Here is a 27,777-nt window from a genome sequence, read left to right on the forward strand (position 1 = left end):
TTAGGGACGTGATAATTCTCTATCAAAAAACTCATCAAAGAGTGGGATTCTCTCGGTACGGGTCCTCACCAGGGCTCGTGGTTTCTTCTCATCTTTCCCCGGCTCATCTGAGTCAGAGCTAGAACTGTCCCAGAGAAACTGTCCCCGGGCCTCTTGGTCACGGAGCCAAGTTTCCATTTTGCCTATTTTCCAGGGATAGTAGTCATTCTGTGCTCGATATTCAGGAAACTCTGCATCCTGTGAGTTTCCTACAAAAGATAAAAAGGTTTTATTTTTTTTCCTAACAATGATGATTTGTTTATTGAGTCTAGATTTTTATGAACACAGAATAATCTTCTTGGTGAATATATATATATATATATATATATATATATATATATATGTGTGTGTGTGTGTGTGTGTGTGTGTGTGTGTGTGTGTAAAACAACACACATATACATATATGTACATGTGTTTATATACATATATGTATATGTGTATACATATATGTATACATGTGCGTGCATGCATATATATGCACATATATGGTCTTATAGAGATACCAGTTAAAATCTTATATAAATGGTATCTCTGTAAACATTAAAAATTTTGTTGTTTAAGAATTTTAAAAATCTCCCAACAGTCATGAGAATAGTATAACACACACCTATATACCTCATTAAAACATCTTTCCACCGTATTGATTCCAGCTAAACCATTGGGTATAGAGTCATTTCTGCCTCAAATACATCAACACAAACCTCAGAAGAACAAAAGCGTTCCTCCTACATAATTACAATGTAATTATTTTACTTACTGAGTTTAACATGATGGAGTACTGGTTTAATACATGCCCCATGTCTATGTCTATGGCTGCTCCCATAATGCTCTTTATAGCTGCTGTTTGTTTGTGTTTTGTTTTTAGATCTAGGATCCAATGTAGGATCATGCCTTGCATTTTATTTTCTTGGCCCTTTATCTAATTTAATAAAAAAAATTCTCACCTATTGCTGGGCGTGGTGGCCCACCCTTGTGATCCCAGTACTTGGGTGTCTGAGACCAGAGAATCATAGGTTCTCAGTCAGACTCAGCAAGTAGTGAGACTCTCATTAACCTAGTGAGACCTTCTTTCAAAATAAAATAAAAAGGACAGGGTGGGGGGTGTAGCTTAGACACAGAATGCTCATGTTAAATCCTCAGCACACACACACACACACACACACACACACACACACACACACACACACACCACGTATACTTTCTTTCCTCTTCTTTGGCTTTCTCCCTAGCTCTTTCTCCTTCTCTCCCCTCTCCTCTCCATTTTCATTGTTATTCTAAATTTTTGCAGTGCTGGCATTTCAAAGAGTCCAGATCAACTGTTTTGCAGAATGATCTTAAACTTAGGCTTTTCTGTTTTGTTGTGGTTAAATTAAGGCCAAACATTTTGGATGAGATATTGTTCAGGTAATACTGCCTAGTGCTCACTGTTGAGCATCCACCGTGTGCGAGGCACCTGATACTTGCTACTTTCACATTACCTCCGACTTCGTATCAAAACCACCTGTACAGACTTTAAGAAATAGATATCTGAACCTCACTCCAAGCCCACAGAACTGGGGAATCCAGTGAGTCAGACATTCTATTTTACTTTACACTTTTTTATTAGAAGAGATTTAACTTATTTTTGCTGTGAGATTTGATTATGTGTATATATGTATTTACTTTAGTGTTTTATTTAAGCAGGTCAGCACTCTTATTTTTTATTTTATTCTTATTTTTATTTTTTTGGTGGTAATGGGGATGGAACCCAGGGGCCTTCTACCTCTGGGCTACATTCCCAGACCTATTTTTATATTTTATTTGGAAACAAGATCTCTTAAGCTAGCCAGGGCTGGCTTCAAACCTGCATGATCCTCCTGTCTCAGCCTCCTAATTGCAGGGATTACAAGCGTGTGCCACCATGCCCGGCTTGTCAGCACTCTTTTAGAATGCACAGAGAAACAAGGGCTTTGCTTAAACAAGCCTGGCTTTAAAGAAAACACAATCGTTGCAGACACTTCTGAGCTAGGAAACTGATCCCAGGTTAAAGTCCAGAGTCTCCACAGTCTGGATGAAGCCAACTCTTTTTTTTTTTTTTTTTTTTTTTGCGGTACTGGGGACGGAACTCAGGTATTCTACCTCAGAGCTACACCCTAGTCCTATATTATTCTTTATTTTGAAACAGGATCTCACTGAGTTGCAAAGGACCTCTTAAGTAGCTGAGACAATAGTCTGTCCTCCTGTTTCATCCTCCCAAATGCTGGTATTAGAAGCATGGGCCACTATGCCGGCTCAAGTCATTCTAATGATAACCATTTCTTAAGTCTTTTAGCCTATTTTATTGAAACAGTTGACATTTGCAGTTGTGTACTATCACATGAGAAAAAAAATTTCCCATGTGCATTTTAGATTTGAAAACTAGTGCCGGGCGTGGTGGCGCACGCTTGTAATCCCCGCGCTTGGGAGGCAGAGACAGGAGGATCGCGCAGGTTCGAAGCCAGCCGCGCGCTGGCTTAGGAGACCCTGTTTCCAAATTTTGAAAAAAATGTAAAAATAGGTTTGGGAGTGTAGCCCAGAGGTAGAAGGGCTTCCAGGAACCCCAGTACCACCAAAAAAAAAAAAAAAAAAAAAGAAAGAAAACTAGTTTATCACGGTGTTACCGGCAGAAACAGAGCTGTATGCACATGTTTAATTATACAGTAGGATGACTTGGAAACCAAGCACGGCAATGTCAAGATCCATGCCTGTGATTTTCCAGTATTTTTTCCCCCCTTCGGTGAAGAGCTACTTTGTTCTCTGCTAGAATACTGTCACCATTGTTATTGCTGCTTTTTTTTTTTTTTTTTTTTTTTTTACAGAAATTAACTATAGTTAATTTATGTCTGCAATCCTGATCTCTCTCCTCAGATACATCAGGCTTTTTTTTTCTTTAATCTGGGTATCTCCATCTTGATGTCTGTTTCAGTTTCACCTTTCTCTCACAAACCTGCTTAGCTCCTACTCTAACAAATGGTCCTTCTTTGCCCCATTATCTGCTCAGTTGTTCAAGAGGAGCCCAGGAGTCCACTTGGCCTTCTCACTCTCTCCACATAGTCACATCCAATCCATCTACCGCCAGGTGGTGCCAGCTGTGTCTCCTGAACATCTGGTGCCTGGCTCTATCCTCTATCCCAGCTCTTCCTGGCTCCTTCTCTCTATCCTCATCTTCACTTCACCCTCCTGGTCCACACACCTCTGATTTGTGCTGCTGCTGTGTCCTCATAACTGGCCTTCATGCATCCAAACCATTCTTTCCATTCTTTCCAGTGTGGGTAGAGTCATATTTAAAAAATATAAATCTGAACGTGCCACTCATTTAAAAATCTTTATTTGACATGAATTGCAAGGCCCTGTGTGGTCTGGGCCCTGCTGATGGCTCCAGAACCACCTCTGGTCATCCTCTGAACCTCTCTTCTCTATCCAGTGTCTAGCAGAGTTACCAAAGTTATCTGCTTATTATATCCACATTTCAAAAAAAATTACTCGACACCCTCTTGGAAATATATCTTCTTTAAGCAAATAAAAAACATTCAGTGACATGTTTGCTTTCTTTTATGTACCTATATTTTATTGAAGCACCCTTGTGTGGTTTCACCCACATTGGGAACCTATGGCTCCAAAACTTATTGTGCTTCTTTCTATCCCAGGGCTTTTGCACATGCTGGTATTGCTGTTGTTGTTTTTGTTTTGTTTTGGTACTAGAGATTGAATATAGGGGCATTCTACTTCTGAGCTACTCTTCCAGTCCTATTTTATTTTATTTTTTAAAAAATTTAAAAGACAGAGCCAGGCGTGGTGGCGCACGCTTGTAATCCCAGCATTCAGGAGTCTGAGACCGGAGGATCACGGTTCACGGACAGCCTCAGCTGCTTAGTGAGGCCCTCCACAACTTAGTGACACCCTGTTTCAAAATAGAGAATAAGCCGGGCGTGGTGGTGCACGCTTGTAATCCCCGCGCTTGGGAGGCTGAGACAGGAGGATCGCATGGGTTCGAAGCCAGCCTCAGCTACTTAGTGAGGCTCTCAACAACTTAGTGAGACCCTGTTCCCAAATAAAATATAAAAAAGGTCTGGGAGTATAGCCTGGAGGTAGAAAGCCTTGGGGTTCTACCCCCAGTATCACCAAAAAATAAAAAAATAAAAAAAAGAATAAAAATAGGGCAGGGGGTGTGGCTCAGAGGTAAAATGCTCCTGGGTTCCATTCCCAGACCAGCAAAAAAAAAAAAAAAAAAAAAAAAAAAAAAAAAAAAAAAAATTAAAAGACAGTCTTCCTAAGTTGCTGAGAATCTCACTAAGTTTCTGAGGCTGGCTTCAAACATGCAATCCTCCTGTCTCAGCCTCCCAAGTATGGGGATTACAATGTGTGCCATCACATCCAGCACATGCTGGGATTAGTTCCAGTTTGAACAGTTCACATCACGGGTCCTCATATTACATGCACTCCTAACCCTTCATCCAGCTGCTTCATGTCTCAGTTAAATGTCACCTCTTTGTGAAAATCCGACCTCATAGATTGTTCTGTCTCCCAGTTTTACTCTCATGAAACACCTCTTGTTCGTTGTGTGTACCACGAAAATTCCAGAAGTCAGGACCCACATCTGCCTGGCCCATGATCATATGATGAACCGACCATGCAGTGTCTGGCACCTGGTATAGGCTCTGAGTATTTGTTGATGGATACATGAATGAACCAATGAGTGATGAGAGAATTTCAGGGGCAGGCAGTAATGGTAACTAGGACCTGGGAAAGACTTCATTCTTTGGGGCTTAGGAGTTTCAATCATCTTTGCTCTGTAAATGAGCTGAGAACTGCCAAAGGCATCACTCAGACTGGGAACAGAAATTTTCTAGAATATCTAACTATAGGCAAGAGCTTTGGAATAGAAAGAGTTTATGCATGGTGTGGCCTAATGTAATATTAATGACAGCTAAAAGTCTTGCAGTACTCTTGGTTGCCCTATAATTTATGTCTAAAATTAATGTGAGGCAGAATTCACATGTTCAGTTTTAACCTTGAAAATCAGTCCTTGTCACCCATAAAGTATCATATACATGGTTTTGTGTAAACAGCATTAAAGTTTGAGTAGTTCTGAGCTAGGTGTCTTATTATGTGTTAGATTTTATAAATCCTTTTATTCTCTGTGGTTTGTAGAATTAAAACACATAAAAATAAAAATGCAATTTTAAAAAATGAAATGGATTTTGAGTGAGCAGAATAGAGGCAAATGTATTCTACTCCAAAACTGATTTGAGGAGAGAAAGAGAAGCAACCAATGCCAATAGGAGATAAACAGGGAGTGAGTTAGGTAGTACAATAATAAAAAAGCATGAGAAGTGTTTGGTGCTTGTGTATTTTATAATATATACTTTATATCACTATTATATCAAACCCATACTTTCACAGACAAAGCTATATTAAAAAATAACAACAAAGCAAGATACTCTACAGAAAATAGTACAGGGAGCCAGAGAAGAGCCGAGTTGTGAAGGTTACATTCAAATAATGGATTTAGGGTGACGGTTCTCTGAAGCATATGGTTTACTCTAAGACATTAATCCTATCTTTCTTTAGGATTGTCCATATTCCCATCTTTTGTACAGCATTTTATACTGTACATGTGTTTTCCACATATGATATTAATTTTTGTGTTAAGCCCTACATGGTAGACAATATTTATTTCCATTTTACTGGTGTGGAAACTCAGGTTCACATAGGTTAAATAGTTGGAATTTGGCTATATTCTCTTTGTATAAATGACACTTTATTTAAAAAATGTGACTAATATTTATTGGGAGGCTGCTATGTGCCAAACCCTACTCTAGGAGAAAGGAAAGGTGCCTCTCTCACAGAGCTCACACTTAGTGAGTGAATTGTTGGGGATCAATGGAGAGAGAGAGAGGGAGGGAGGGAGAGAGAGAGAGTGCGTGCGTGCGTGCGTGCGTGTGTGCGTGCGTGTGCGTGTGTGTGTGGTACTAGGAATTGAACCCAGGGGTGCTCTTCAAAACACATTCTCAACCCTATTTTATTTCTTGTTTTGAAATAGGGTCTTGCTAAGTTGCTAAGGCAGGCCTCAAACCTGTGATCTCCTGTCTCAGCCTTTCGAGTACTGGAATTACAAGTGTGCACCACCGTGCCCAGCCAGTGAAGGACTTTTGATTCCGTTTCTGATTTTCTTCCTTTCACTGTATTCCAATCATGGCTTTTGAAAATGGCAGGCGCCCCATAAACACATTAAAACTTACAGAATTGTACACCCACAAGAGTAATGCTTGCTCCATGTACGTTATATACAATTACATAATTGCATGATTGCATGTGCAATCTATTATATAAACATGCATAAAATACATATAAAGAGTAGGTGATTTCATTGTAAAGAGGCAGCAGAAAACAAAAGGCTGACTTTCATCTCAGAGGTGAGCTAAAATTCTCATCTTGTCTTTCAGAAGGGGAGCAAAGAGGGGTGAGCATGTCATTTAGTGAGAGGAGACTGGTACAGAGGACCTTAATTGCCAGACCATGGCTAGCAGGATGCTTATTGTGTGTACAATATTGGTTACACTCCGCTCATAGGAGGAAGCACAGTGAACTGCTTTCAGAAGGAAGGGAAAGAAAACAAAGATGCTTTGGGGGAATAAATAATAAGGAATCATTGCAAGAGCTCCTGCTGGGTGCAGTAAAGTATGTAGGGTCTGGAGTCAGGCGCTCTGGCCCCTAAGCAGTCTGACCTGGCTGTGACTTTGAGTTTGGACTTGACCTCTCAGTATCTAGTCTCATCCTGTGTAGGAGAGAGGTTGCAATAATCCTTACCTCCCAGACCTGATATGGGGCAGACTTAAGAATGCATTTAAAATCTCTGAAGCAATTTATAAATGCTAGCTCTATTTATTATTGTCCCAATATCCACTACTTTAAAAATCCAGGGATGTACAATGAGAATTAAAATATAGAACAGAAGGGTGAACTTGGTGTGCATTGTAATCTCCCCATCATGGAATAAATGCTCAGTGACACCTGCCTGGCTTTCCTTCCAACCACTCCAGCATTTGGCAAATGGGCTGACATGGGCCTCTTGCTCCATGAGACTCTAATTAATTGTGATTTCATTCTAATGGGAAGAATTAGGATTTCTATCTTGTGCCTGAAATTTTTCTTTGAAATGAAAATGAAAGTCCACATTTTCTAGGCTCATTTGTCATGTGTATTCACGTACACACAATCATTACAAAGAAAAAGATTCTCATAAAATTTAAGTGATGAGAGAGCTCTCAAGGATTATCGGGGTCTAGTTAAGCTTGGCTAATCTTCAAAATCACTTGGGGAACTTTTGAAAAGTAGAATTAAGCCAAGCATGGTGGCGTATGCCTGTGATCCCAGTACTTGGGAAGTTGAGACAGGAGGATTACAGGCTCCAGGACAGCCTTAGCAACTGAGTCCCTCAGCAACCTAGCAAGACCCTGTTTAAAAATGAAAAATAAAAAGGGCTGAGAGAACATCTCAGAGGTAGAATTCCTCTGCTTCAATCCCCAGTACAAAAAGAAAAGTGATATTGCCCACCCCACCCCCCCTTCAGTAAGATGAGGGTGGGATCCAGAATCAGTTTGAAAGCTCCTTAGGGATTCTGCTCATGACAGGTTATGCATCACTTCCCTGTCTGGTGTGACTTGGCTGCTGCCCATTACTCTTTTTGCCTTCACCGGGATGGTTGAGGGACAGAAGAATGTGCAGGCCTATGTCTGGAAGCTGTCCAACTTCCTTTCAGAAGTCCTGGGCTGCAACCTTCTGATAGGCAAGGTCGAGAGTCCCACCCAGTAGATTTGCAGGCTTTCCCAAGGTTGTCCTGACAGAGCTCTGAGGCCCTGGTGACTTGAGGAGGCTCTAGGCATGGAGGGCCCAAAGCCCTGGCCTTGGATCCTGGCTCTGTCACACTGGCTGAAGAGTAGTAACTGCTCCTTTCCAGGTTGTGTGAGGATTAAAGGAGATCATACATGTAGGGCCGAGTACAGGACTGACTGATAAAGTACGTCCAACAAACTTCAGTTTGGACAAAAGGAAGCCACTTAAAAAAGACCCAGGAGTACTTGGGAGGCTGAGACAGGCGGATTGCAGGTTTGAGGCCAGCATGTGGGAACTTAGCAAGATCCTATTTCAATATTAAAAATACAAGCTGGTTATGGTAAGGCATGCTTGTGATCCCAGCATTCGGGAGGCTGAGACAGGAGCATCATGGTTCGCAGATAGCTTAAGCTACTTAGTGAGGCCCTCTGCAATTCAGTGAGACCCTGTTTCAAAAAATAAAGAATAAAATATAGGGCTGGGGGGGGGCTTTGAGGTAGACTGCCCCTGGGTTCTATCCCCAGTACTGAAACAAACAGACAAACAAACAAACAAACAAACAGGGCCAGAGGTGTAGCTTGAAGGTAGAACATCTCTGGATTCAATTCTCAATGCCAATAAATAAATAAATAAGTAAATAAATAAATAGTTAAGAAATAAAAAGCCTTAGGAGAGTGGAGAAAACCCCCCTACTCTGTACCACACAGCCTCTCCTGTGCCCCTTTAAGTTTGGGGAATCTTTCAAAGCCTTTGCCTTGGTGTTTTTCTTTTTTTTCAGATTTGTTTTTGAGGGATGGCTCCAAGTGTGTAAATTTACCAAGGCTCTCTTCTTGGTTGTTTTGCCATTTTTTTTTCAATTGTAAACATCGTTTATCTATGTGACTACAAAGCAGATTTATTCTGAGACTTGGGAGCAGAGGTTAAATGGATGCCCCAAGTAGGTTTTCAATTACTCAGCCTTTTCTTATTTAATTAACTTATTGATTAAGCATCGTGCTCCTCTGAGCCAGGGCAGCCTCTCTTTCAGCAGCCTCTTCTTTCAGAAGACCTCCAGGGACCTGGCCAACGTGTCCACAGCTCTCTCTCTCTCTCTCTCTCTCTCTCTCTCTCTCTCTCTCTCTCTCTCTCTCTCTCTCTCTTGTCCTGCTGATGTGTCTTTGGCCCACAGCACAGCCTGTGCACCTGGACCACACTGTGCAGTTGCAACTGCGGATTCACCTTGATGGAACACAGATGAGGGAAACCTCCGGGGGCTCTAATCGGCGGGGCTGTGCAGCGTAGTGGCTGTGGACTAGGAACTCTGTTGGAACGCATGGAGAGGTGTGAGCTGCAGAGCAGTTGGGGTTGGCTGGGTGGGGGAGTGGCAGAAGATGAAGCTGGGAAGGTAGGCAGGGGCTAGATCCTAAAAGGTGGAGGATTCCATGTTAAGGAGTCCTGCCTCTGTTCTCAGACTCACTTTTTAAAATTTTAAAGTAGGAGAGTGACATGATCAGATTTGCACTTTATAAGACGGCCCTTTCTGGGGTTCTAGAACTTGAGTGTGCGTGAGAATCACCTGGGGATCTTGATAAATGATCAGGAGGTCTGGGAGGGATGTAAAGCTCTGTATTTCTCTGTTTCTCTTTTTTATTTTTTGGTATTGGGGATTGGACTCAGGGACATTCTACCTTCAAGCTATACTCCCAGCTTTTTTTATTTTTGATTTTGAAACAAAATCTTGCTAAGTTGCTGAGGCTGGTCTTGAAACCGTGCTCCTCCTGTCTCAGCCTTCCACATACTGGGAGCACAAGTGTGCGCCACCACCCTGGCTGAGAGTACAAGGGTGCGCCACCACTCCCGGCTGAGGCTCTGTAGTTCTAATATACTCTCAGGGGATACCAGTGTGGCTGGGCCATAAGTAACACTCTGACAACCAAGAAGAGTGAAGAAATACTTCAGGCCAGCCATAGTGCCACAAGCCTGTAATCCCAATACTTGGGAGTCTAAGACTGGGGATCGCAAGTTCCAGGTCAGCCTCAGCAACTTACTGAGGTTCTCAGTAACTTAGCAAGCATTTTCAAATAAAAATAAAATAAGTGTGGGGTTGTAGCTTGAAGGTAGAATGTGTCTGGGTTCAATCTCCAGCAATCACCACCCCCCCCAAAAAAAAAAAAGAAAAGAAAACATACTTTAGGTCCAGTGTTTCTTAAGCTTTAGGGGGACCAGGTTTGCCTGGAGGAGTGGTTAAACCCACATTTCTGGGGCTCACCCCTGCAGTGTTTGATGCAGTCACTGGCTGGGGCTTGAACAAGTCTTCAGATGATGCTGTTGCCACTGGTTTGAGCCATACTGAGAACCTCTGGAGTGGAGGGTTGGTGGAAGATGAGTAAGACTGGTCAGGTGGCCATAGAAGTGGCCCTGGAGTGACCAGCTGAGGGCCTGACCTCAGGTGACATCCTTGGGAATGGAAGAGGGAGACAGTGGGTGCTGCAGGAGGAGCCAGGTGGGGAGGGCAGTGATGGCGGATCTGTATTAGACGTGCTGTCTCCAGGAGGGCTGATCTGAGAGGGAAGGGTACAACCAGGGACAGGAGCATCTGCGGAGGACTGCACATTTGCTGTACAACTGCAGGCAGTTCAGTTTATCTCCAGATGCTCCATCCTCCTCGGATGGAGCAAGGGTCCAGCAATCCACGTTAAACCCCGAAGAAGTAAGGAACGTCTTATTACAGAACTTGAGCTTATCCTTTTTCTCCCAGCTGGACAAAATTACACAACAGCATGCTCACAGGATGATGTTTTAAAAAGGGTCGAAATATTTGACTAAAAAAGTGGCACAGCTTACCTGGACCTTTGTTCACGGTTTTATCGGGCAATGTGGCTAGAAAGTCACAGTCATCGTCCCTCGTGGGGCTTTGAAGTATTTTCTCAGCTTTAGAATCCTGCAGTTTTGGCTGGTTAATTCTTGCTTCCCTCTGAAGGCTTTTCTTCAACTCCATTTGGGCCTGAAAATGATGATCTATCAATGGTCAGGTTTCTCCCCAAGCCACCCTTGCTGGACTGGATCGGCAGATGACCCACTCCACAAGTCACAGAGTGCCTATAGGCATCCACAGTGCCCTGACTGAAATCAGGTTTCTTTTTTCCTAATAGGAGGGATGACAACTTTCTTTATTCTCAGGCTTGTTGAGATAGAGGTGAATGTGTCCAGTCTCAAAAGGCCTGGCTCACTTAAGATGGAGATGCTTGAAGGAGCATTTCTCCGTAGATGAGGTGACATTGAATTCTAGAAGTCTACTGACCTCTAGCATTGTAGAGGTCAGTAACTACAGCCTTGTACTTTAGAGAAAGGAATTTAGAATGTAGCAGTTATAAGATATAACCGGGAAAGGGGTTTGTTAGAAGATGTCTGTTATGGCTTGAATGTGCCCCCAAATTCATGTGTTGGAAATTTAGTCCCCAAATTCATACATTGATGGTATTTGGAGGTGTGGCCTTTATGAGGTATGTAAGTCAGGAGGGCTCCACCCTCGTGATAGAGTAAGGCCGTGATCACAGGAGAGGGTTAGTCTAAGTCCGGCCCTGGTGGCCTTCTCTGGCTCTTACCCATGGTTACCATGCGACGCTCCACCATGCTATACCATAGCAAGGAGGCCCTCACTGGTTGCCATTCCAGCCTCCAGAACTATCAGAAAGAAATTTCCTTTTTGTATTCATTACCAAGATTCTGATATTGTTATAGCAGCAGAAGAGAGACTAAGACAGTCTTTCTTATGAGATAATTCTATAGCATGAATTACAGAGAGAGGCCTGGGTATCAGAAAGAAGACCATCTTTCTCCCCATCTCTAGTCCTTTCACTAACCAAGAAAATTTATTTCCCTTTTACCCGCTGGAGTCAGAATGTCTGAGGAGCAGACTGTTTTAGAAAGGTGAGACTTGAAAAATAGATACATCCTTGGGAAGACTGAAAACAGAACAGACTCAACAGGGCTGTTACAGAAAAGATCTTCCTGACTCTTCTCAGCTTCAGGAACGGAATCTTCAGTGCTAGTGATTAATTTAAATGTGCTTAGTAAAGACGAGACGTGGGGAGGCAGCTGGGGGAAGCTCACCAAGTGCTGTGTGCATGTACGTCCCTATACACTATGATGTGAGACTGTCGTGCACCAATAAAAGTACATTAAAAATAAATAAATCCGCCAAACCAGAAAAATAAAAAGACTGGAAATGTCTGCTGGACTATATTTGTGTGCCAGGGCAGAGATTATAGGATATAAATCTGGCAAATATGACACTCTACTCGATTTACCTCTTGTCTTTTACGGTTCATTTCCAGCATTTGCATCTTATGCAAATATTGTCTTTTCCCAGAAGTATACATTGGAACTTGCATTTTCTTTTCCAGTTCTTGCTGTAAAAGATGACACCCTCATTAGCATGAGAGGGGAGTTCGTTAGTGATTCCTCAGTCCACAACCTTAAGTCCTTTTTGGAACACAGCAAGATCTTAATCCATCATACTCTGTAGAGATATCCTATGATGATAAATATGGGCCACTGTGTGTCCCTGGCAAGTCTGCTGTTCGAAGTGATACTATGCTGTGCATATAATATAGTTAGTTTTAAAGGTTCCCATAAAGTTATGCAAACCTTGAATGCAAAGGCTTTGACAACCTCATTTTGACAATATATGATCCCCCCTGCCAATGGGTGTTTATTACCCCCTCTTCAGAAATGCGTTCTGGTTTGATGAGGCCTTCCTTTCTCTCCATTGACTGACAGGCTGGCTATGCAGTGAGAGGAGAGGCACCCAATGGTTAAAACAAACACATCTCTCCAGTGCATTCTTATTTGCGACTATCAGTCCTGGATCACAGGTTCGAAGACAGCCTCAGGGGTGTGGTGAGACTCTCAGCAACCTAGAAAGACCCTGCTTCAAAAAAAAAAAGGCCTGGGTGCACTTTAGGGGTAGAATGCTCCTGGGCTCAAGCCCCCCTCTCATACACTAAAGGGCTAGGAGTGTAACTCTAAGGTCGAATTCTCCTGGATTTTATCCCCAGTACCAAACAAACAAACAAAAAACAAAAACAACAACTTTTTTCTCCTGCAAACTGAGAATGAGGAGAAAACTTTAAACTGGAGGAAGAATGGAAGGGAGAGAGTTACAGCTCTGAAAACTTCTTGAGCCACCAGGTCCCCTGTCAAATTTCTCTCTACATCTGCATGGCCGTGTTTCACCACAAAGCAGAAAGAGCCCAGAGTTCATCCAAGCGGAAAGAACAACTGCCAGTTGGCGGCAGACACAGGTGAGAATGCAGAGCTTTGACTTCGAAGGACGTAGCCGTTTGATTTGGCTTTGAACTCTTCCGGGCACAGAGAACATGAAAAAGCCTGTTCACCCAATCCCACGCACCCGTCCCCGCTTACCAAGCCCTCCGGCGCCTCCCACGGCTCACCTGTGCTGTGTGCCGGGCCTTGGCTGCTTGCTGGCTCAGGAGCTTTTCAGAGGTAATTACCTGCGGCAGGTCACGGGGTTCAAGCTTCTGGAAGTCCAACATTTACAGTATTCAGCATCCTTCATGCCATGAGATGATGAAACACAAGAGCCAGACATTAAACTACCTGAACAGTTTGCAAAAGCTGCCCTTATTCCCGTGGACACACAGGGACGGTGAATCCAATAGTAGCGCAGTCAAATTTGTGCAAAAGGCTTTTTGACCTTATCTGGGCTCCTCATTGTTCTACTGAACTGTTGCCAGTGACTTACTAATTGTAATATTGGTCACAGAGTTCAGAGACTAAGAATTGCTTTTTGTCTGCCTGTTCTGAGTTATCAAAGAGCCAGAGTTCTTAGAATATTAGGGATCAAAGAAGCTCCAGGAAGTCTCTTTATTTTATTCATCCCTTAACAACCTACTGGAACTATTTCAGCCCCTAGGGAAGCGACCTGTTTTTTAAGATCTCTAGAGAGGCTCCCCCGAACTACTCCCTGACGACTGTGAGACACACTTAAGGTAAAAGTGCAATGTGCCCACAAATTTCAGAGCTATCCTTCTCTAGCAGAGGCTTGGCTTTATGGAGAACATCATGTTGGAGTTTCCTGGGCTCATTAACACCGGGCTATAATTCAGCCAGGTCGCGGTGGCACATAGCTATAATCTCAGCTACTTGGGAGGCTGAGGCAGAAGGATTGCAGGTTCAAGACCAGCCTTGGCAGCTTAGGGAGACTCTGTCTCAAAGTAAAAAATAAATAAAAAAGGCTGTGGATGTAGCTCAGTGGTAGAACATCCCTGGGTTTGATCCCTAGTACTGCAATAAAAACAAAAGCAAAAAACTGGGCAGCAAATGCACACCCATGGACCCACCTCCAGCATCTCTTATCTCAGATGACTTTATGCTTCACAGCTGAGCATCAGGAAGTGACCCAGCAGGTTTGCGAGACAAAGCTAAGCTCTTTGTATTGAGAGGCCTGGGGACTTTGTCATCACTCAGTAAGTTTTTACTGAATGGCTGCTGCATGCCAGGGCTGGAGATGCAGTGGTCAGCACAAACATAGCCCCTCATGGAGCTTACAATCCATTGCAATAGATCAACATTTGCTTACATGATTATTTGATTACTAATTGCAAACTGTGATCGGTGCTTTGCATAAAAGCCATACAAGAAAGGACTCTGACTCTGTGTATCTGGAGGACCCAATCTTGGAAATAAATGAGTTTCATGGGTTAAACTGTGCCCCCTCCCATCCACATTTGAAGCCCTAATCCCAGAATCTGACCTAATTTAGAAATAGGTCATTGCAGAGGTAAATTAAGATAAGGTCATAATGAAGAAGGTTGGCCCTCTAATCAAGTATGGTGGGTTTTCTCATAAATTGGGGGGAATTTAGACATGGATACTTATACAAGGAGGAGGCAGAGACCAGGTGATGCTTCTACTGATGTAGGATAGAAGGAATAAGTAGGTAGAAAGGAGACAGGAAGGAGAAGTAAAAAATATAACTTTGATATAAGAACCTGGAGCTGAAGTGCTTTTGCCTACACAGACACTGTCCACAAACCAGTTCTTTTCCCAGGCCTGACTCTACCATAAATTCTTGGGAAACCTGTAGATCCTAGAGTGAACAATATTTTCAAGAAAACCTATAATTTAGGATAGCCTAGCTTATCTGTCAATCAACTAATGAGGACCCCAATCAACCCAAGATCATCCACCCTAAGGCTGACCAGACCACAGACCATCAGGAAGCGCCTTGAGACTACTGGACTGAGATCATCCACCCTAAGGCTGACCAGACCACCTGCCTACCATAAACCACCTTGGGACTATCGGACTGAGCTCATCCTCACATACCGTCTCTAGCCCACCCCTCACGAAAGTCCCCTGAACTTCCCAAAATGCCTTCCTCATCTTGAGGGGCCCGCATTCTCTCTTGAATGTGTATTTCCTCCCGTTTTCCCCAATAAAGCTCTGTCTATGTCTCTAACTGGCATGTGCTGAAATTCTTTTCTGTCACGTTAGCCAAGGACCCTGCAGACCCTGAGTTCCTGAGCCGAGAACTCACCCCAACATCTTTGGCACCCCAACACTACCAGCAAGGAATGTCAAGACTGCCAGCAAACCACCAGAGGCAAGAATAGAGCATGGACCAAATTCTCCCCCACGGTGCTCAGAGGGAAGCAGGCCTGTCCACACTTCCATTTCAGACTTCCCACCTCCAGCGCTGAGCCACAACAAATATCGGCTATTTGAGCAACCCAATTTGTGGTACTTTGCTACAGCAGCCTTAGAAAACTAACAAGAAGAAAAAGCAAGGAATACAGTCCAAGAAATTTTCCCGAAGAAATAATCTTTTAGTGGAAATGGATAGAATGGGAGTTTTTAGGGGGCCAAGGTGATGTAGGCAGAGTTAACAGCATGTGTTGTAGCCCCGAAGTGGGGAGAGAACAGGATCTGATGAACTGAAAGAGCTCTGTTGGCTGCTATTCCAAGGGAGGGAAAGAGCTCAGAGAGAGGCTGGAGGGGCCAGGCAGGAGCCTTCTGTGCAGGGCCGATCGGCCATTCTAAAGATGTTGGTTATTCTTCTTAAGAACATTGGGAAGTCATAAACATATATTAAGCAAAGTAGTGATACGATAACCTTTGCCTTTAAAAAAGTGAAAAGAGCAGTTATGGATGTGGGAAGAGGAGGACAAAGATGATGAATGGGGGTTGATGAAGGATCACTGACTGGCTTTACAAATATTTGAACTTAGCTCCATATAGTGGAGCATGCCTGTAATCTCGGCACTTAGGAAGCTGAGACAGGAGAATCCCAGATTCAAGGGCAGCCTTGGCAACCTATTGAGACCTTATGTCAGAATTTTAAAAAAGGTGGCTGAGGGTGTAGCTCAGAGATAGAACATCCTGGGTTCAATCCCGTAGTACCACAAAAACAAAACAAAGCAAATATTTGAACCTTACCAAAGAAGATTTTTATGGTTGGCGAGGGAGAGTGAAATGTCCTAGTGATACCCTAAGACTAAGGATTGATGGCCATATTCACTGATGACCATATTCACACACACACACACACACACACACACACACACACACACCCCATATTTCTCATTTTGATGTGACTTCTTGTGATTGTCAAGGAGCAGACCTGGAAACCAGTGTGGCTTTTAAAATGACCTGGATATAAAAAGAGATAGCAGGACCATGTAAGACAGATGCTATGGATACAACACACACACACACACACACACACACACACATATGGAGATTCAATAGGTCTTGGTATGTCCTGAGAGTATTTCTTTTTCAGAACTCTTCTGGGGACTTTGATAATTTCTCTCTAGGTTGAGGTCCACTGGCATTCTCAAGTAAGTAAAGAAACTACATGAAAATAGGATGTGGAGGATTTGTTTGTAGAGTATTATTGAAAAAAAAACTAGTATAAAAAAGCAAGGATAGTTTAGTCATCTATAATCATCCATCCATAGATTCTTAGGGCCAGAGTTTTACTTTACTGATAGGAAGTTCTGAGTCATAACAGACCCCCTTCTATTATCGGCCATTCAACTTCAATGAACAGTTCTGATCAGGGTTAAGTGGTCCTAAAGCCACTAGATGGCAGTAACTGACATTGCAAATGGGATCCTGCCTTCAAAGCATTTGCATTTGTCCTGAGAAATGTTACAGAAAAAATTGTTGGGAAAATTGCTTCATTTGAGTAAGGCAGTCGGATGACATTGTCTCATCCAGGATTCCTATGTTCCTGCCTGGAAGGAAAGGTGCCTCAATTTGTCATCTTCAGGGAGGACACAGAGGAAGGTCAAATGACACCTTTTTGTCATTTCATAAAATTGAGACGTGCATTATTTGTCTTAAGATTTCTTGATTATCTGGCTTCTCAAACAAAACAAACTGTCAATGTAATCAGTTGGAATGTTTGCTAGGAGACTCGGGAATGGAGATTAAAGCAGACATCGACCCCCAAGTCACTGCACTTGGCGATGAACACTAACCTGAGATATAGCATCTGTTTACCAACAAAAAGAGGAAAGCAGGCTGGAGTAAGGAAAAGAAAATGCAAAATTAGCCTGGCACCATGACTTGAGAATGTGTCTTTTAAGCTTCTGTGAAGCAGAGAAAGGTAATCAGGACAGCTTTCAAGGGAGAAATCATAAGGCCAAGGTGGAATTTCTGATCAAGGCATTGCAGGAAGTTCACATTCCAGCAACATCCTTTGCTCCAAAAAGCTACTGATGAAAGAATAAAACATTAAATAAAAAGGTATGGCTCATCTTTAATATGAGATGAACATATCCCCAAATCAGAAAACAAAACAGAAATGCAAATATTTAAGGGATGTTGATCCATAAGGCACTTAGGGTTCCTGGTGGCTGTATGTTATTTCTATTGGTTAAAAGGGATGTAAAAATGCTTCATATAAAATGAGAAACGAGAGCCAGGCTCATAGATTGACATTTGGGGCTGAGTTGTAGCTCACTGATAGAGAATCTGGGCCTTGGGTTCAATCCCAGCACTGAAAAAATAAAATAAAATAGCTAAATCAAAATGTAAGCTGAAAGATTTGTTTTACAAGCATTATAAAAAGTTAAATATGAGAAAGATAAGACCTTATTAAAATAAATGTCAAAGCTTAGATAAATGGAAAATTTCCTGGAAACATACAGATAAGTAAGAAGAATGATACCCAAATCAACTAAGAACCATAAAAGAGATTGTTAGTAGGAATATTTTACATTCCCTTTATAAGACCAGGTGGCCAAAAGAGTTCCAAAGGCCTATTTTACCAAACATTAGAGGAACAGATAACACCTGTGTTATAACAAATGAAGGTAATCAACTCATTTCACAAGACTAATTCTATCTTGACAGCAAAGCTGAAAACACGTAAGAAAATTATAGATCTACTTTACTTATTAAAATAGATACACAAGGCATTAGAAAACTCGGCTCAGCAACGTTTTGTATATATGACCAAGTAGGATTTACATCAGGAGTGCCAGCATGGTTCAACATCATAAAATCTATAGTCTATCAACTGTTGAAAAAGAAAATTCATAGGATTATTTTAATAGATGGAGAAAGATCAATACAATTTAATAGCCCTGAGAAAGATTCTTAGCACTGAGAAATAAAGGAAATGACTTCCATTTGATGTTCCAGATCTATGTGCTGCAGGCCTCGGCTGTGTTCTCTCCCTGTAAGGACCAAGCAGTTTGTCTGCCCTGTGCTTCCCTATTGGGCACAGCTACTGAGGAGCCCTGGCAGAGCTGAGGCGGAAGACAGCTGGGTCAGGTATTTATTACTCTGGATCCCTCCCTGTGGGTCACTTTGTCCCTCAATGGAAGGTCATTCCTACTCTCAAAGCAGCTTTCATTACGCAACTGTGTCCTTCTAGGCTCCAGAAACCTCTCCTAGTCCTTGATCTACAGGTGGTTACCCTCAGCTGCCACTGGTGATTATTTCAATATCTTTTATGATTTTTCTAATTCAAATCTCTGCACTTGTAAACTTCCCTGAATTATTATTTGTTTCCTTTTGCTATTTTGACTGGGACCATCACTTATCAAAATCTCATCTTAAATACTCTACAGGCTGACAATCCTTTATCTGAAATGCTTGGGACCAGAGGCACTTCAGATTTCAGATTTTTAAAAATTTTGAGCCGGGCGTGGTGGCGCACGCTTGTAATCCCAGTACTTGGGAGGCTGAGACAGGAGGATCGCACAGGTTCAAAGCCAGCCTCAGCTACTTAGCGAGGCCCTCTGCAACTTAGTGTGACCCAGTTTCAAAATAAGGAAAAAAAGAAAATAGGGCAGGGGGTGTAGCTTGGAGGTCGAATGCCCCTGGGTTCCATCCCCAGACCCACACACACACAAAAAAAAAATTGAAATATTTTCATAAACATATTTTGGGGATGAGACCCAAGTCTAAACACAAGATTTGTTTCATAGGCGTCTTATGCACATACATAATGTGAAGGTAATTATATACAGTATTTTTAATGCACATACATTTTGGTTTCAACCCATCATGTGGCATCAGGGGTAGAATTTTCCTCTGGTGGTGTCATGTTGGTGCTAAAAAAATATTGGAGCATTTTGGATTTCAGATTTTTGAATTGTGGATGCTCAACCTACACTTAGTTTTAGAACTAGTCCCATTAATGCTGTAGGTAAGATAAGAACACCAGTTGTCACTATTTATACTCAACATTTCCGGAAAATTGTAGCCAATGCAAAAGTCAAGAAAACAAGTACAAGGAAAAATAATTTGGAAGAAAGTGCGGGAAGTGGAGTGGGATACAGAGAAAAATACACCAAGTGATGTGTGCATGGATTTATATATCACTTTTTTTGTGGTGCTGGAGTTTGAACTAATTCACTCATTTATTCTACTTCTGAGCTATACCCCTAGACCTATTTTATTTTTTATTTTGAAACAAGGTCTCACTAAGTTGCAGAGGACCTTACTAAGTAGCTGAGGCTGACCATGAACCTGCAGTCCTCCTGTCTTAGTCTCCCAGGTACTGGGATTACAAGTATGTGCCACCACACCCGGCTTGTGTATCACTTTGAGTCTCACTATTATATGCAGTTACAGTGCTGCCGGAGCCAACCGGCAAGATTAGGGGTTCTGAAGTGAGGCGTGAGGATGAAGAGTTTTTAACCCTAACGTGGGGGAGCCGCCTGCCTACTAGCTCTACTGGTCGACCCCTGTTTGTGGGTCAATATTTCCTACGGGTCAACGACTATACCGCGCAATGACTATTGCACGGACACTCCTGATCAACGCAGCTTCTGGGTCAATCTCGTCTTTATTGCGCCGCCGCTGCCCCCGGGTTTGTTTTTCCAGAGGTATTTATACACAGCTACAGGTCAATCGACATCCTCGTGCTACCACCACCGGAATACAATACAGACCAATACAAAACACATCATTACAGATAGGTCAATCAGTACCCTCGTGTCATCACCACCTGATCCTCTCTCGGACCTCTTTGCACTTTCTATAACCCCAAACCTTGTTGACTCTGGGCGAAGGACAGTCAGCTGAGTCAGAGACACCAATCTAAGGGAAGGCCTTAATGGCTCCCAACACAGTGCACCAATAAAAGTATACGAAAGGAATTTGGAAGAAAGAGGCAAAATTATTTCCATTTATAGATGATATTGTCTACATAGAAATCTAGAAAAATCTATAGACAATTAGAATTACCATGGTATGTCAGCAAAGTTATGGAACATAAAATTTAATATGCAAAATTTATAGCTTTCTTATTTATCAATAATGGCCACTTAGAAAATTAAATGAGAAAAGAACTTATTCATAATAGAAAGAAAAGAAAAAACTATGAGGTATTTGATGGTCTCATAGTTTCATGCAACACTGGTTAGGCTATAGTTCAGTTATTCAAACACTAACATAATTTTGCCATAAAATATTTGATAGATATGAAAACAGTCCATAATCAGTTGAATTTAAAGAAGGAAGAATATTTTAGAGAATTGGGTGGTCCTTACTGAGTCTGTTGAAAGGTCTTAAGAACAATTGAAGTTACCTTAAAGGAGAGACTCTACTTGAGCACAGCAGCTTTTGCTTATGGTTGAGAATTCTGGCCTGCCCTTCCTGAAGGACTTTGGATTTGCCTTGAAACCTCCAGATTGTGTGGCGGCACACTCCCATAATCCCAGTACTTAGGAGGCAGAGACAGGAGGATCAAGGGTTGAGACCAGTTTCAGCAATTTAGTGAGATGCTCAGCAACTTAGAAAGACAAAAAAAAAATACTTAGTGAGGCCCTCTGCAACTCAGTGAGACCCGGTTTCAAATTAAGAATAAAAAATAGGGCAGGGGGTGTAGCTTGGAGGTCGAATGCTCCTCCCTGGGTTCCATCCCCAAACCTGCAAAAAAAAAAAAAAGTGCTGGGTGCAACTGGGAGGTAGAATGTCTCTAGGTTCAATTCCCAGTAAAACATAAACACACAAACACACACAGTGTGTAGATATATGTTATATATACATATATATACATTATATATACTATATTATAATATATAATATATATAAAAAAAATATATATATATAATCTCTTCTACTGATTATGTTTCTCTGGTTAAACTGTAATTGATACAAATGCCTGGAAACAAACCTTAAAAACTGTACAAGACCCTATGAAGTGATTATGAAAGATTATTATCAGATATAAAAGAAAAATCTGAGTGAACGGAGATTCATGCCATGTTTGTGGTTTAACAAATTCAATATTGCATAAGTCCAAAAACAACATGATGAAATCATCCAAGGTCTCACCAGTAGATATATACTCATCTTTCTTTTCCAGTTCACTTGTTCATTGAATATTCAACCCATGCTTACTGGTGACATATGGTGTGCATGTATTGTTCTAAATATTGGATACATTAGTAAGACAGAAAGACTCCCTGCCTCTGTGAAGATCATAGTCTTGCTTCAGAGGTAGGAGAGTGGTGAAGAAAACACACACTGACTATAATAGATAAGTGATAGGTTAGGTGGAAATTGGTGTGTTGGGGAAAAGACAACATAATGAAGGGCTGAGGGAATCAAAAGGGCTGGGATGAGGGCCACAGTTGCCAATCAGTTGGTCAGGATGGGGCTACTAAGGATGGTGGCATTTGAACAAATCTTTGGAGACGAGGGAATTATCCAAGCAGGTCACCTGGGACACACTGTCTGTGGGGAGACCATTCAAGGCCAGTCTGAGACGGCTGTTGGGAAGGCAGTCAGGCCAGGGTGGGCACTGCAGATCCACTCTTCTGCGTGGAGGGGGTGTGGCTGGCACATTTGCTGCAGATTTCACTGGCAGAGGCACTCAGATTTTCTCAGCTCCAAGTTGAGGAACCTTAGTTCATGACCTGCACTATACTTGAGGAGTAGATGTTCAGGAAGCAGAGGGTGCCAAATGCGCAGCTCAAATTATTTAAGGATGCAATTAGATTTAGTTTAATAATTAAAAATACTTTTAAAATTTTATCTGGCAGAGATTAGGCTATTAATTAGCATGTCATGGGAACCCAGCATTTATTATTCTCTCAAAAATCCATTTGTGGTGGAAAATGTGCTGAGCCTCATTTGTGAAGATAATTATAGTTGATATCTTTGAGAGTGTCTGCCAAGTTCCCAGTGATTTCCCTCTTCTCTGGGAGCGGACTCCAGAATCTACAGGGTGACTCCACCACCCACGTTTCTACTGTGTGTGCATGTCCTCTGGTCATAGCTCATTGCATCAGGGCTGGAATCATGAGCAAAGCTGAGCCAATGAGATCTTTTCTTTCAGGAATTTGGAATCAGAGCCAAGAGGATGTGGCCAATCTGTTCATTTGACTGAAACTATTAAATGCAAGCTCAGGCTGGCCATATGAAGGGAGGCTGAGAATCAGAGGAAGCTGATCCTCAGGGAAAACAGAGGAAGCTTATTACAACAAATGTAATGAGGAGAGCTTGGGGAGACACTTAGAAAGACTTGCCTTTCAGGTTCCAAGACACAATTCTTTCTAAGCCCAGGTGGCCCTCAGCTCTTGAGTCCAATAGGACATTCCTACAGCCTTATGATTGCTTTGAGTAGTCAGTTGGGCTTCTAATACAGCGATGTTACAGGACTGTAGTAGCAGGAAGGGCACTTTGAGTGTTCTACCCTAGCAGGGATGATGGGTCTCACTGTCATCTATTCACCTGTTCATTTATTCATTTACAAACTTTTGCACATTGTATATTATTAGTGGCTAGAGATAGAAGATTGACTGAGACATAGTTTTGCACAATAACCTACTGGTCTTGACTCTTCACTTTTAAGGCGATTGGCTAGTGTGAAGGGTATAGTGTTAAATTCTGAAATACCAAAGTTCTTCTTTGAGCTTGATGGGCTGAGAGAATCAAAGCCTAACCCTAGTTTATTTAGGGTTGATAGATGTTACAAATACTTAATGAACTGTAAAGTGTTACACTAACATTTTTCATAGGTAATAGCCATTTCTTCTGTTTAAGTTAATCAGAGTAAAGGCTTAACAGGGACACAAATGAAACATACTCATTTGAAAGGAAGCATTTGGTTTGGAAGTAAAATAAGTTTTAAAGTTGTTCAGTTTATCTGAAGATATGCTCAAAAGCTTGTATTAGATATAAATTTGTTGTACTTATACTTTATTTTTATTGAAATAAATAATATTCTTGAGGTTTCTAATATTTTAGGAAAAGATGTTCTTGGGAAACAAAGGCTATAATCACTTCAAATAGTAATTTTGAGCTTCTGGAGAAGACAAGTAAATAAAGACCAATTGGAACAGAAATAATCCTCAAAAATGAGTTCCAGTACCACCTGGAACTGGTCCAGGCTTCTGGGTGAATTGTGTAGCAGGTGAGATTTGCAATTTCTTTTGTCAAATGTCAGCAATACATCCTGCTTACAAGAGAACCCTGTACTTTTAGCCACTGTTCATTCTGTAGGACCTACTCTGATCTCTTTTTCTTTCTAGGAGGAGATTTCTTAGAATGTATAGCTCTTAGAATTTATGACTCCTTAAAGGGAATCCATTAAATATGTATTAGGATGAATGCATTTAAGGCTTCTGCTTTGCTGCCTTGGAATCCAATGTCCCTAGTTTCAACAACCAGTTGACATCCAGGATAATAAAAGGTTAGCGATAGAAGGGGTCGTTGTTATAGCTATTATTATTTATTACATGTGATCTTCCCACAGTCACCCAGCTAGTTGGTACTAGGTTCAGGTTCCTTAAGTCCCCATGCCTATGTCCTTGTTACTCCTCCTCCTCCTCCTCTTCCTCCTCCTCCTCCTCCTCCTCCTCCTCCTCCTCCTCCTTCACCACCTCCTCCTCCTCCTCCTCCTTCTTCTTCTTCATGCTGGGGATGGAACCCATTGGCTTCCTACCTCTGGGCTACAATCCCAGACCTATTTTCTATTTTATTTGGAAACAGGGTCTCACTAAGTTCCTGAGAGCCTCACTAAGTGGCTGAGGCTGGCTTCGAACCTGTGCGATCCTCCTGTCTCAGCCTCCCAATCGCGGGGATTACAAGCGAGCGCCACCACGCCCGGCTCAGCTTACTTCTTTTGGATATGCATCTTAAAAGTGAAACCATTACTTCGGGAAATCCTAAATAGTACAGTCTTTGAAATTGTCAACATTATCTTTAACAACATTCTTATCAACAGCTTAGTCAGTATCCCTCTTTGATGATTATAGTTGAAAAGAGATGTTACCATTAATCCAAGAAATTTCTTATGAAGCCTTTTAAATTCATCTTACTTGAAGTCTTCGGGGTGGATGCCTTCTAATAATACTTGTTTCTCCCCGTTCCAGTGGGATGTCAAAATACATGGCTCTGGGTGCTTGAAGGATTGAGGGGAAGGGAATGAGAATATTTCATTAAGAATAATTAAAGTAGGCAATTAGACTGATTATTAGTTATTAGACCTTGTTAACACAATTTTGTATATATGTGTATATATATATGAAGCTATACTTATATGAAAATAACGTATAGGCTGAATATAGGGATAAAACAGGGCCCCTACTGAATGCAAATAATAGAATCTTCATCTAATTCCTGCTTTCCTCCCCAGGTTAATATTTATAGGAAGATCTAAAAAATTAACAACATATTTCTTTAATTCTATATCTTTCCCCAAATATAAAAAATTAAAACAAAGATAGCCTTAATATATGAAAGTAAACTTAGAGGAGATAAGTAATTAGTGGGTATGTGATTAGGTGGAGAGAACGGTGATAAGGAAATGGAGAGCAAGTGTATGATAAAAGGACGCGATGCTTAGTGCGGATGAGCAGTTAATTAGCTCCTCCCAGTCAGGAAAATTTCCACAAGTTGCCACTCTAATACAATATACCTCTATTGTTTGTTGATAAAACAAGCCCTGACCACAGTTAAGTCTCTTAGGAAATAGGGAGACTCAACACATCCATTATAAATTTAATGTTTTAGTTTGATTATCCTGGGCTCTTGGACTGCTACCAAGAACAAGTCACGTGGGTGATGTCCTTGTCTTTTTCTCTTAACAATTTGGACCCGTTCTGATTTCTAGGTTGTCAGGTAGAGTATCCTACACTTCCACTTTGCGTTTTGAATAGACAACTTCCTGGGTAAATTATGCAGCTGTCCTTAAGACATTTGAAATGGCCATTTGTAGGTCTTTGGCCTTTTTTTTTTTTTTCTGCAGGATGGGAGCAGGGACATTCTAAGTCTGAGATACACACTCTAGCCTTTTTTCTTTTTTATTTAGAAACAGGGTTTCAGCAAGTTGCTGAGGGTTTTGCTAAATTGCTGAGGCTAGCCTCAAACCTGTGATTTGCCTGTCTCAGACTCCCAAGTACTGAGATACAGGCATATGTCATTGTGCCTGCTTGTTCTAACTTTTTTAGTAGTATGGAAATTTTATCTTTTTTCTATTTCAAATGATGCCACCACATTGAGGGGGACAGAAGCAGCAACAACAAATCAGTAGATTTAAAAATGTACATGTTATTGGCAAAACATTTTTAGAAGCGTTGCTGTTTCTTATTTTATACTATGATTTGAGTGGTATCACCCCAGGTTGTTAGATTCTCCCCAAATGGTCTAGGCTGTGTCCGGCAGTTGTTTTAAACCCCTGATTTTAGGTGAAGAAAGTTGATGAAGTAACCTGTCCCATGTCATATGATTTGGTATTTGGTGGAGTTAGGGCTGGAATATGATGGTCCCCATGAAAATATCATGCAGCATGGTCACCATTTCCTTGTTATTTATAATTAATGTGATTCTGTCCTTTCAAAAATAATTTTCCAGTTGGGATTCTAAAACACTAAAATCAGCATTCACCCTTCAGTTACCAAAGTATTCAAATTCTGGATAGGAGATTTGGATGAAAAAGGAAATCTTCAGTAAAAACAGGAGGAAAATTTCCACTCATGTACTTAGAAGCTGAAGAATATAAAAAATAGTTGGTATAGAACTAGTCTAAGTTACCAATTCTATAGAAAATAGCCTAAAATCATTCTAAGCAAGATCTGCTGGTTACCAAAAGAAAATATAAAGCATTCTGACCAAGTCATTCAGTTAAAAAGTACTTGTTTGTTTTATGGATTCAGAATGAGAAAAGAGAAAAATATATGCATATGTATATATTTTAAACATTTATTTCTTTTCCCAAGTTAGAATGTCAATTTGCTTATCATCATGGTCATCTTAAAACATTTTACATGTCTTATACCCTAGAGTAATTGATAGCCACTTTAAGCTTAGAGTTTCCAATCAAAGGGGAAAAATATTTCTTGTTTTGCAGACAATCATGAAGAAAATGGAGTTAAAGAAGAAATGACTTATCCACTCATCTGTACTACAGCAAATCGATTTTGTTTGGGGTGTTTCCAAAAGTTGCGTTACAGTGGATTCTCTCCAAAGTGCTGCTTTCAAGACTACAAAGTCCGATGCACTAAACTGTACTAGAGATAATGAGTTATACTTGCAATCTAATTGAAACCTATGATCGGTCTCATTGATCATATCAATATCCATATAATTGTAATGGTCTGGCAAAGCTTGGCATAAACAGTGGAAGCGCTATACACTAAGCTGAGGCACAATGACTTTCCTTCTCATTGGAATGACAAAAATCCCCGTGTACACAGTTTACACACCCATCCTAATGGGCCAGAACCTTTCAACTGACAAATCCTCAATCCCTATTCAACTGACAAATATGTAGTCTTCACTAAATAATATTCCCTTATGTCTTGATAGAGACGATGGAGTCAGTTAAATCTATAAATAGCTCTACTAGATGTGGCCACACAAACTCACTCGGGGTATTATGTTTACCTGCAGAGTATCTTCCATACCAGGTTTCTCGCAGGGGCGGCAGCTGCCCTTCCAAAACATCATTCGGGTCCTGTGGTCTTGTAAGCGAGTATGAACTCTCATCTTCCAGATTCTGATGGAGTGTGAGCGCCACAGGCCCAGCCCAGGGAGCCTCTGCTTCTTCCATTAGCAGAGGTGCTACTTTGGTCACCCGAGGGTGGGTTTTAGAGTGACTCAGGCCCATTTCCCTTGCAAGATATTCAAAGGATGTCCATGATGAAGGTAGTTTGGGGGTCGTTAATGTAGCTCATTTTAATTAAGGTATTTCAGAAGTTCACTTGAGCTGTACAAAGCAGTTCTTTCTCTCCCGGCACCTTTCTAGCACTGTTTCACTACACACTAACCCCTCTGGCCACTTCCCAGGCAGCTGGTTTCCATGGAGACTTCCCTTCTACTCCTCCTTTGCCATTCCAGACCCAAAGAATCCAGTTAAACATTTACACAGTTATGTTTCTCTCGGAAAAACTCAGCAGTAGGAACAGA

At 41.5% G+C, this 27,777-nt stretch overlaps 1 protein-coding gene across 1 annotated transcript; it reads right to left on the bottom strand.

The window, feature by feature from the left end:
* CCDC198 (coiled-coil domain containing 198) lies at window positions 1-27,478 on the bottom strand (the record flags this gene model as incomplete). The annotated part of the gene is made up of 6 exons (XM_080707155.1): window positions 1-248; window positions 10,717-10,876; window positions 12,183-12,284; window positions 13,329-13,415; window positions 24,690-24,772; window positions 27,256-27,478. 6 exons carry the CDS (start codon window positions 27,476-27,478, stop codon window positions 1-3), a joined length of 903 nt encoding a protein of 300 aa, XP_080563281.1.
* Window positions 27,479-27,777: the final 299 nt, after the last annotated feature.

Source organism: Muscardinus avellanarius (assembly GCF_963383645.1).
Source record: "Muscardinus avellanarius genome assembly, chromosome: 12".
Lineage (NCBI taxonomy): Eukaryota > Metazoa > Chordata > Mammalia > Rodentia > Gliridae > Muscardinus > Muscardinus avellanarius.